At 39.9% G+C, this 12065-nt stretch overlaps 1 protein-coding gene across 1 annotated transcript; it reads right to left on the reverse strand.

The window, feature by feature from the left end:
- Positions 1-2832: 2832 nt before the first annotated feature.
- smfn (small fragment nuclease) lies at positions 2833-9405 on the reverse strand. Its single transcript, XM_033638128.1, has 7 exons — positions 9115-9405; positions 6708-6791; positions 6541-6618; positions 5163-5274; positions 4962-5070; positions 3924-3977; positions 2833-3298 (listed from the first exon to the last, which is right to left on the reverse strand). Exons 1-7 carry the CDS (start codon positions 9373-9375, stop codon positions 3175-3177), a joined length of 822 nt encoding a protein of 273 aa, XP_033494019.1. The 5' UTR covers positions 9376-9405; the 3' UTR covers positions 2833-3174.
- Positions 9406-12065: the final 2660 nt, after the last annotated feature.

A 12065-nucleotide genomic window follows, 5' to 3' on the forward strand; every position in this document is an offset into this window, starting at 1 on the left:
AATTGGGGGACATTAATATCAACTTTGAATACCCCCTTCTAGGTTTATGTTTTGCTACAGTACATCTAATAATTGATCATACTCTTCACTTAATAAAACCTGTCAGACATCAGTAATTACAGCCCTTGGCTCCCAGATACTTAAAGCCGCCACTCTAATTAATTTAAAAGATTTTTGCTGTATGGTGGTAGATGCAGACTCCACCATATTTCATGTTTTAATGAACTGTGATTGCTGTTAGCAGTAATATAAGATAAGCAGATTCCTCAACCTGTCTGTTAAAGAAAAGAAAAAAACCTAACAAAGATTTGACTGACAGTCTGGCTGACAGTCTGGCTGCACTTCAGGGGTCAGCTAACGGCCACAGAGTTTTCACACCACAGCATGGATGCACACAGTCCAGGTCAGAACGCTGTCTATTCATCTCCACATCCTCTACCTCACTTTGAAGTTGGGTTAGAAGAGGCTTTACGCCTTCCCTTTCATGACCTGCCTTGTCAGATTAAGTCAAATCTGGGAGGCTGGGATGGAGTCTGAGGGCTGTCACATGTTCACACGGTGTGCGGGTATGTGTGCGTGTGAAAAGCACACGTTGTCTGCTTCCCCATCGATTTGTTTTTGAGAAGAAAAGAGAAATGGCAGTGGAGGGTGGGGACTGGAGAATATGTGATGAGTCAACAATGGAATTGCAATGCCACGTACAGACTACACACACACACACACACACACACACACATATACAGCTAATTTAAGTTGAAATGTCAACCTTTGAGATACTCTAACAGATCGACTGATCTAAAAAGCAGCAGACCCTGATTTTGAACAAATCATTTTTGCACAATACAAACCCTGCAGCCTGCAGTGCCATTTTCCCCTCCACAATCCTTTAATTAAAACCAGTCTGTCTCTGACAGGTACAGGTGGTGTTTACTATATGTGTGTATTGTTATTTGTGTGTGTTTGTGTTTTGGCTGCATTCTTAGAGTCATTGTCATGTTGGTAGGTGATACCTTTGACCCTGTCCTGAGCATGCTGGACAAGGTTTTCATTTATGATATCTCTGAACTTCATTCTATCCAGCTGTCTCTCAACCCTGACCAGTCAAATAATTCAGCTTTTGCTTTGTCATTATGGTACACTCACTGGCCACTTTCTTAGGTACACCTTGTTAGTACCAGGTTGGACCCCTTTCGCCTTCAGAACTGCCTTCATTTTTGGTGGCATAGATTCAACAAGGTGCTGGAAACATTCCTCAGAGATTTTGGTCCATATTGACATGATAGCATCACACAGTTGCTGCAGATTTGTCGGCTGCACATCCATGATGAGAATCTCCCATTCCACCACATCCCGAAGGTGCTCTATTGGACTGAGATCTGGTGACTGTGGAGGCCATTGGAGTACAGTGAAGTCATTGTCATGTTCAAGAAACCAGTTTGAGATGATTTGAGCTTTGTGACATGGTGCGTTATCCTGCTGGAAGTAGCCATCAGAAGATGGCTACACTGTGGACGTGTTGTTGGTTCAGTGATGGTCTTCTGCAGACCTTGGTTGTAACCAGTGGTTATTTGACTTCCTGTTGCCTTTCTATCATCTTGAACCAGTCTGGCCATTCTCCTCTGACCTCTGGCATCAACAAGCCATTTTCACCCAGAGAACTGTTGCTCACTGGATATTTTCTCTCTTTCAGACCATCCTCTGTAAACCCTAGAGATGGCTGTGCGTGAAAATCCCAGCAGATCAGCAGTTTCTGAAATACTCAGACCAGTCTGGCACCAACAACCATGCCACGTTCAAGTCACTTAAATCACCTTTCTTCCTTGCCCTGATTCTCGGTTTGAGCTTCAGCAGGTCGTCTTGACCATAGCTACATGCCTAAATGCATTGAATTGCTGCCACACGATTGGCTCACTAGCTATTTGCTGTAACAAGCAGCTGAACAGGTGTACCTAAGAAAGTGGACAGCAAGTGTATGCTGACAAGCAAAAAAAGTTAATTTAGATAAAGTCAGCATAATTCAACATATAAAAAAATATGAAAAAGTGAAGGGGTCTGAATGCACTGTTCACAAACTATAAATTATAAGTAAATATAAACTTTACTATCAGTTGAAAGACATGAATCCTGAACTTTGAACAAACAGGTAATAGACAGAAAGGTTCAATAATGACTTTGGTCATGTGTACAATTCAAATACAGCTCTTGAAATTGATCCTTGCAACACCAAACAATGGTTTCAATAAGCACTTGTGTATAAATTGAGTCATACTTCATTAAACAGTATGAATTCATATAAATCTCAGCTGTCTTCATTCATTGCCTGTTTCATTTTTTATTTCTACCTCACTGAGACATGGCAGTGCTGTGCTTCCAATCTTACCAAGGCGCACACTGCCATCTAGTGTTGCTACAGCTCAACAATACACCACTGTATATACACAATGGAGTATACAGTAGTGTACTATATCAGGATTTGTTTTGGCAGTTAGTAATATTAAAAAAGAAAGTAGAATATTGCATCATCAATCAATGTGTTTCCCAAACATTTAGGGTTGGCTTGTCTCCCACCAGGTTTCTGCAGCTGTCACATCACATCAATGTTAAGTATTCTGTCTGTGAGCTGCTCCAGCGTTTTATTAGACTGCATCAGGGGCCCATCAACACCACACTCAACAAATAAAGTTTCATACAAAATATCTGTGTGTACTCCTGTGTAATTCAGTCACTTCTCCCATGTGAATCTACCACATACTCCAAAACTCGGTTACATTCAGTGTGTGTTGATGAAGTATTTAGTATTTGGTTGATGAAGGTGACGCAGGATGAACGGACTGTTTCCTCAGGGATCATAGTTTATTTGGTTTCATTTTAAAAACAAGGGAAAATCAAAGTCAATCTCAGACTGAAGATAAATAAATACAAAACTGCAAGGTCACTTTCAAATGCTCCTCTTTTAAACTCGGAAAAATTGCTTTCTTTTGAAAGAACTGTCACAAGAATCATGCTCCCTTTGATGAAACCTCTATGTTAAACTTTTGAACAATGTTGAAACGAAGGATTGTTGGGCAGCTAAATATGAACAGAAACTAAAATCAATCAAGAGAAATCACATATATCTCTGACTGATTTAACTGCTTTTTGTCAAGAAATGCTACGACACAACACTAAAGGCTGCTAACTATTGTTGCTGCCTCCATTTTCTACAATCTTGCGCTTCTTCTCCTCCGTTGAGGCTTTGAAGACGTTGGCTCTGTAGTACTGCAGCTCTTTAATGCTCTCGTGGATGTCATCCAAGGCTCTGCGGGAACGAGGAAGAAACCAGTTTAACTGCATTCCTTGTATTATGCATATTCATCTGAACCTTAAAGTAAGCTTAAAGGATCAATTTTGATTCAACTTGGATCTTATTTTCGCAGGTTTTGCCACCAGCTATGTTCACTGAGATACCGGTGTACTTACCATCCTAATTACTGAGATCTCAGAGCATGACAATATCACTAAAAAGAAGTCAGCTGAGGCGAGAAACATGATCAGGGAGGTTTTAAACAAAGCCCCAGGTTATTTTAAATTGTTCTGAAGAGAAACAAAGTTGAATATTAAAGTTAGTACCCAAACTGTCTGTTGTAACAATCTATCACGGTTTATGGAAACACTTCCTGCTTCAACTTCGATCCTCTTTAGTTACTCAAGTCGTGCAGTTTTACTGTACAATGAAGACTTAGAAGTGACATTTTATTTTCAACCTGACCTCAAAGAAAGTGGTTTAGACAGTCTGTCTGATTGTCCGACTTTGTTAGAGTGACGTCATCATATTCAAGGATCTCAGCAGTTACTTTGGTGAGTAAAGCAGCAAAAGCTACAGGACTAAAAAAAATACAATCATATTTTACATTATGATTCAGATGTGTTTTTGTATTGTTTACCTGTGGGCTGCTTTCTTGAGAGGCACGTTCTTGTATTCCTCTGGATACCACCGTCTGTATGCGTTCATAGAACAAAATATTTGTCTAATAAAGCAATCAAACTGAAGAGAATGCCATACTATCTTTAATTTATTCTGATGCACTGCTAAGTAGTAGGGCCGCCCCCTGTTAATTAAATATAAATTTTGGGCGGGGCAACACAATGGTTTGAGTTGAAGGTGTGAGAAAGAATAGTATCAGTAACATTGTTAACACTGTGCTACATTACAGAGAAATACAAAACCGTACTAATGAACCTTCATTAATATAGGCCTATATTTTATCTACAAGTGCACGTCACACACTGAGCGAGCCGCCTGTTAATGACGCTGTGGGCTAATGGGCATGTAGCTACTTCCATGTTTCAGATGATACGTCGTGTTTGTAGTCGACCAATGAAGATGAGTTTACATATCACCTTGGGTTCGTCCTTCACCTTCTCAAAATGATCCCACACTTTGGATTTCCTGCCCGACATGTTATTAACTAGCCTGTGGAATAACCACAGGTACCAGTCCTGGAAATGAACCTGACTCCTGTCTGACTGCTGAGCATGGCCACTTCCTGTGTCTGTCCTTTCAAATTAAACTCCCACATGGTCCAGTCATATAGGTTTTGATTTATACTGACACAGTGCAGCTCCTAATATTGATTTACTTTTTTTTTTCCTCCTGCGACTAATCGACCAATGAAATCTTGCTGACTTATGACCTTTGTAGTCGACTATTAGGGGGCAGCCCTACTAAGAGGAGACACTATCATTGAGCTACAGAACCTACTCAGCAGTGCAATATTAAAAGTGGGTCTTTGACATGCAAACTAATGAATGGAACACAGATTTTTAGAGGGGCCTGAGTAAATAACATAGCCTTGATTAGATGAGCTAAAAGTATGCTAAACAAACAAAAAGTACAGACAAATGTGGAAAACTGCAACTCGTGCATCTTTGCAAAACAGCACGCCAACTCTCAGACACTCCACAGCCACGCAAACACTGGCCTGCAAAGCTCCTTAATGGTGCTGACGTCGATGATTCTGTAGTGAAGGTGGTACATAAACTGTGGCATGTACTTGTCCAGGAACTTCTTATCTGCATGCACAGAGTTGCCTGCAGGGAGAGGAATCAAAACAGATGTCTGTGGGAGCCAGATCGGTTGAGTGATATCACAGCACTGCGGCTGATGACAAAAAGTAGCTCACCAGCAAGGGGACAGGATCCAGGCGGGGTGTGCTGCCGGACAAAGGACAGGAACTCGTACTCTGCTTGTGCCAGGGTGATTTTACTGTCCTTTACAGCCTGGGTCAGTCCTGACTGAGACACAATTACACTGGCTGTACACATCACTGAACACTTTTTAACAGATACCTTCTCTCACACACTACCTTAAAAGAAAAGTCTGACATTGTGGTAAATACACTTAATCCTTTTCTTGCCAGCGAGGAGATGAGAAGATCAATACCACTCGTGTCTGTATGTCAAAGGTGGTCTGTGGAGTTCAAATTGAGCCCAAAAGCAGGGCCAAATGCCTTTAAATGGGCTTGACAGAGTTGACAAAAAACTTGGAATCTATCTTTAAAGGGCCAACATTTTCATAAAAAAATAATATTTCAAAAACTAAGATGACTACAGAATTATATTTCTACCCAGATGTTATCAGTACACACTGTACGTTTATATTTTTGTTTCTATATAATAGTTTGAGGTTGTGAATTATTGTCTGGGGCATGGGTGTTTTCTGGTACAGGGTAAGTTTAGAAGTCAAAAAGTTTAAAGCACATCAAAATATTTTAGAAATCATGTTTTTAATGTTTTAATAAATATATCCTTTAAAATAAATTTTCACTCCAAAAACAGAATGAGTGTGTTGATAAAAGCTACTTTTAAGTTGTTGTTTTTTTTTAAGTAGGACATGAATTATCTCAAAGAATGGGTGATTTATGGTATGAAGAAATGTAAATGCATACTGGAAACCATAAGCTACCAAACAGTCGTATTCCGTTTAATACAAATATTTGTTTGTATTAACCACAGCAAAATGGAAAACAAACTAAAAACATTCTCACATCTAAAAGTCACAATGTAGAATGAATACATCTTTTAACAACATCAGTTAAACAGAATATGGCTGAAATATGTCACATTGGAAACTAAAACATGCGCCCTTTTTCCCACCAAAATTAGTGCATATGTGTGTTTTTTAAACGTGAGAAAACTATTAAAAATAGTCGACAGACTGCATTCTGACTGCCAGTAGACCAGAGCGGTGTACACAGCTTTGAAGTAGTTACATTTTTATTTCTCAACTAGTGCATAAAGTTTGATGTCATAAAAACAGGTTAGTGAACAGTAGAAGGCAGTATGAAGGTCAGTAAAAATGTGACAGTGGTTACTTCTCTTTTTATTTGTTTTGAGTCATTTGTCCCAGGAATTAATGTTGACTGTTACTTTTAGTTGTTATGGGCAGAATGCTTCGTTTAACACCACTGAATTGGGTGTGGCCATTGTCCAAAATCATTTTCCGCCCAATGTCATTTTCTGTATTTTCCTTCTAAGCTCCTGATGACAAACGCAGCTTACCTTTCCATGATGCTCTTTACACCACTCTGACATCCCCTCCAGCAGCTCGTTTGGCTGGTTAATTATCAAGTTGGGCCCCTGTCAAGCGAGAACAGATGAATTTAACTGACAAGATAGACAGAAGAGAATCAGCAGTCCAAGTGTGTGTGTGTATATGTTTATCTTACCTCAGCCAAAATGTTCAGTTCAGAGTCTGTGATAATGCACGCCATCTCAATGATCTGGTCCTTCTCAATGTCCAGACCTGTCATCTAAATAACACACAGACAGACTTCTTCTCAAAGATAGATCTCTAACATTTGCCCCAAAAATCAGCATCACTTTACATCTTACAATGCGTATTTTATTATTAAATATCATGGATTACTTCACAACATCTTCACAAAAGGCCTAAAGTCCCTTGGAATAACTGTTGCGAGGTAGTCGTATGCCTGCATCTGCCATCTTTGCATACAGCCAAAGCAACATGTATCATCACGTAACCAAGTGTGTCATTCAGACCTTTTTGAGAAAAGGCACAAAAACAATCTAACACAGGCGAAGAAAAGATAACTCCTGCACACTGTCAGGTGTTTTGGTCGTTAGACCTTCATCACGTAAGGTGACCTAACCAAAAAAGTTGATTGCAAGAAACACAACAGTGTGTGGGAATTCCCTTTTCTTCGCCTGTGGCAGGGATGGGCAACCTGCGGCTCTTCAGACCCTCTCCACTGGCTCCTTGTGGCTTTAACATAAAATTACCTGGAAATGAGGAACCTTTTTTTTAACATTCAGATTTTCATTTGTCATTATTGTAGACCTAAGGTAATTATTGTATTCTACAATTGCAGAAATGTGGAGCCCATACACTGTATTTAAAAAAGTTTTTAAAAATGTTTCACTAACTAAAATGCGAATCATACATCCATGACCTGGTGCCTTTTCCTCTAAATTTTGCTGAACTCCAGTAGCAGTGGCTCACCTGGAGTCTCTCTAGAGCGGCTAACTACACATACCCAAATCCGAAAAAGGAAAAGTCGACAGATTTATTTGCTTCCACCACCAACGCCGCAAAGTTAAAGTACTAAATATTTATAACTAGCCCAGTGCAGAGTAGCCCTCTTGTAGTAAATTATATTACTTAATGCTCATTTAGACCTATTTGTAATGTTGATGGGCTAATTTAAACTTAATAAGCATTACCTTTATTTAAATATGTTTTGTGGCTCCAGACAGATTTTTTTTTTCTTTTATCTGCCAGTAATGGCTGTGTTAATAGTAGCCTAAAGGTGGCTGACCTCTGGCCTAAGGACACTTTCCTCCTATGCACCTGTCAAATGTCTGAAGTTGTGCATTAGGTCTGCAACTAACAATTATTTTCATTGTCGACTAATCTGTCGATTATTTCTTTGATTAGTCGACTAATCATTTTATCGAAAAATGTGTTAAAATGTTGAAAAATGTTGGTGTGTCTCTCACAAACCCCAAAACTATGTCATCTAATGTCTTGTTTCATACTCAGGCCAAAGGGTTTTAGTTCACCGTCATGGGAGAGTGTGTAAAGATGCCAATATTTGAATGTAAGAAGCTGCAATAAGAGTATTTTGGGGGACTTTTATAGTACTTTTCTATGAAAAATGACTCAAACCAATTAGTCGACTACTAAAATAGTCACCGATTATTTTAATAGTCAGTTAGTCATCGATTAGTCGACTAATCGTTGCAGCCCTATTGTGCATGAGCCCCTATATTTTTACTAAAACACTGACGCAAAGAGTTAGCACATCCCTAGTGGGTGAACTTCCTACACCACCACAACTTGAACTAGCACACTTCTGCTACACATTACAGTGTCACATAATGCAGTTTTTTTAACTTGTAGGGGTTGGAGTGATATACATATTACTTGATGCACCAAGTGTGATGTCTCATAGTTCAAAATTTAAGGCAACTCACGTGCATTTGCTGTCTTTATCTTAAAGGTGTTTTACTCATTCATGTGGTGTTACATTGTGCCTGGTCATTTTTCAGTTATATCTTTTAAACTGGAGTCTTCCTGTACAAATGTGTGACTACTTACAAGCAGATATTGCACATTTAAAAGAGTACTGTTACTGTACTGTTGTCCACGCCATGCATCATGTTGCTTCAGTCAGCAAAACAACTAGCATGATGCAGACATCCATGATGCTAACATGTAAAAGCTCGCCCCAAAGGATTTACTCAATAAACTGCTAGCTAGGTGTTTACATCGTTAGCATAACCTTTGGTGGCACAATGTCCAGTTAGCATCTCAGGACTAGTTAGCTAAAACGTGACATAGACCAAATACGTATTTATCTTGTCGGTGTCTCTGGCTTGTAAGGTTAATTAACATTAATTAGCGTTACGTTTCGCGGTTTTCTCTCATTAGCAGACGTTAAATAACCGTTAGTTACAATCCCCAGGTTGATTTTAACGTGTCAGGTAACGATAAACATTAGCATTAGCATCATTTCGTCTCCCTCTATTTAGCTTGGCGTAGTGCTAGCTAACGTTAGCTAACTTAAAACAGTATGTTCACGACACAACCCGGTTTTTAGCGCTGTCACTGACCTCCAGGTCCACCCAAACCATTCTCTGGGACATCGCACCGGACGACATGCTGATTCTTCTGGTCACCTGGAAGCCAAAAAATGCTGCGAATCTTGAAGTTAAGGGGTTTATGACACGGCTACACGGTGTGGTTTTATGGAAAACTCTACTGCAGTGTAATGAAGACGCTGCCTTGCTGAACCGGAGGACGGGCTGTTGCCTCCTGAAGAGAAACCCCAAGGTAACGGGAGCCCATGCCGAACTTCGCAAGCACACTGACATCCTGGGCCGGCTTCCTCTTCTTCTTCTTCTTGTGCTATAAGCGGCAGACTCGACGCAGCAAACGCCTTTGCTGCCCTCCACAGCTCACTTGAGGAACTACATGGATCAAGTTAAATCCTTGAGTCCAGTGACATTTTTTCAGATTTTGTTGTTTCACAATCTTCTCTTATGAGTATCGATTGTAATGATTAATCTGTAATTCCAATTCCAGAAAGCCCTGCTTGGATAAGGCTTCTATCTGTTTTGTTTTATAGTTTATCCTCAATTGCTAAGACATCTTCTTAGCACAGCAGAAGTCTTCTCTCACAAATGCACGTTTTATTTGGTTTCACACATATTCACACCTTTTTTCCAAGCAGTTAAACCAGATCTCATAGAAAACCCAGAACAAGAGGAAAACATCCATTCACAGCTGATAGAAATTACTTGCATAATATGAATCTCTAATGCACCCGTGTGAAACTTCTATCCACAACTCTTCAATCAGCAATCAGTCCACATCCACCTATATCATATGTCACCTCTGTGTTGCTGTTTACAAGTGTCCCCATAAGTCCCCATGCAGACCAAGTTTGGAGCATGGAGTGGGAGCTGGAGAGGTGCTAGGTTCCTTCCTGTGCATGGCCAAGGTGCCGAACCCCCAACTGCTTGGGATACCCGTCCAAGGCAGCCCCCTCGCTCTGACATCTCTCCATTTAATACATGTATAGGTGTTTGAGCATGTTTGTGTATTTTAGGCTTGTATGTAAGAAATGAATTTCTCCTCAGGGATTAATACAGTATATCTTCTTCTTGTCCTAAGTATGGATCAAAGAGTGAAAAGGCATGTAAAGAGAGGAGACCATTATTCAGCATTTCGGAGTTTGAAAAGTTTGAAAACAGACTAGATCAAAACCTCTATAGCTGTAGCATTCCACCTAAAAAGAATGACATGGAAAAATCAGATTGACACAATAAAAAAAAAATGTTTAAGGGTAGGGTTTGAGTATTTCTGAGTTTGGGTGACGTTCTTTATCGCTTCCTTTGTCAATAAAGAATGCAGCACAAAGGCTGTACCATAATGACTGCTTACTGTAGTACAGCACAGGTCATACTTTAGGTGCTTACTGTAGGTCTTACATGTCAATGACAATTGATGGGCATGGAAAAACAAAATGACATGGAACTAAGGAGAGGAACAAGGTACAACCCATATACTATGGGATATTATGCCCCTCGTGACCTATGTAAAGACACCTCTATTCAAACCTTTTAAGGCAGAAGATCTGTGGTGACGTGGCCCCATCTGCTCATATGTATGTAAATATCCGTCTGCACGGTTATCCTCGGTTCTTTCGCTCTTTTCCTTGCAAAGAACATCTTTACAGAGTCAGGCTAATTAGCTACAGCTCCTTAGCCCACTTACTAGCTACAGTTAGTTAGCTCTGTTTCATCAGTGGAACGTCTCTTGTTAGTGTTAACCACCGGTGGCTACTTGCTGTGTAATCATTGATTGAAAGAATGCATTAATTTGACCACAAGTTGTGTTGTTTGATAGAAATACTAGCTTTTGTTGCATGTGTTTAATGTTTTGTGAGTGCTATAGCATTTTGTGAACAAAATGTGCCATTTTGGCCAGAGACTTTCAGTTCAGGCCTTTTAAAAATGTAACTTCTGAATGGGCCAATATGTTCAAGCAAATGAGAAAAACTGTAACACGTACCAAACAGGAAGAGACTCAGCATGACCACAAATAAACATAAAACAACTACAAAGAGACACAAAACTACTCCAAAAAGATGCAAAGCAGTTGCAAAGAGAAACAAAGAGACACAACCACCATGAAAAAGGGCAAAACAATCACAAAGACACACAAAATATCTCATAAGACACACAAAGCAACTACAAACAGGCTCAAAATAACTATAAAGAGACATAAAGCTACAAAGAGCCTCAAACAACTTGAAAGAGACAGAAAGCAACTACAAAAAGACACTACAAAAAAGGAAACAAACAACCACAGACACGAACAAAACTGCAAAGAGACACAAAACCACAGGGAGATGTGTAATGACAGTGATGCAAAACAACAAAAAGAAGCTAAACAACTATAAAATCTGTGTCTTGCTCCTAAGAAGGAGAGGTGGTGGGGCCTTTTGCATGTCTGTGCCTAGGGGCCCATTGTCTCATAACCCACCCATAACTACAGATACTCTGGCTGCGTTAGATGAAGTCTGTTGTTTTTTGTTGCACTATAAGCCCTATCGTTGTTAATGGTGTTTGAAGAAAGTCACACTTTTCACTACAGAGACACGTAACCCCACAAATTAGAGATCCAACAGAAACACCACCAGAAGAAATAACGTACTGGAATAATATTAGTTTGTCATTTTCAGGGCAGCACACAAAGCATGCTCCCCTTTTTAAGACATTAAAGCTAAACATATAGTCAGCACTCTGTGATTAATTTCAATTTATGCCAAGAACTGTCAACAGCAGTGTTCCCTTCCCTCACCTCTAATGTCTGCTGTATAATCAGACAGGCATGTTTGATGTTACTCCCTTTGGAGGATTTTCACTTTGGATCGGCTTTCTAAATAAGCATTCACAGCCATTTACTGACATCTCTCCCAGATGCACTCTGCCCACCATAAATGTGTGATTACCAGCGGAGATGCTGCTGGTAATTGAATTGGACGGAAGGGCTCCTT

The sequence above is a fragment of the Epinephelus lanceolatus genome, chromosome 11, assembly GCF_041903045.1.
Source record: "Epinephelus lanceolatus isolate andai-2023 chromosome 11, ASM4190304v1, whole genome shotgun sequence".
NCBI lineage: Eukaryota > Metazoa > Chordata > Actinopteri > Perciformes > Serranidae > Epinephelus > Epinephelus lanceolatus.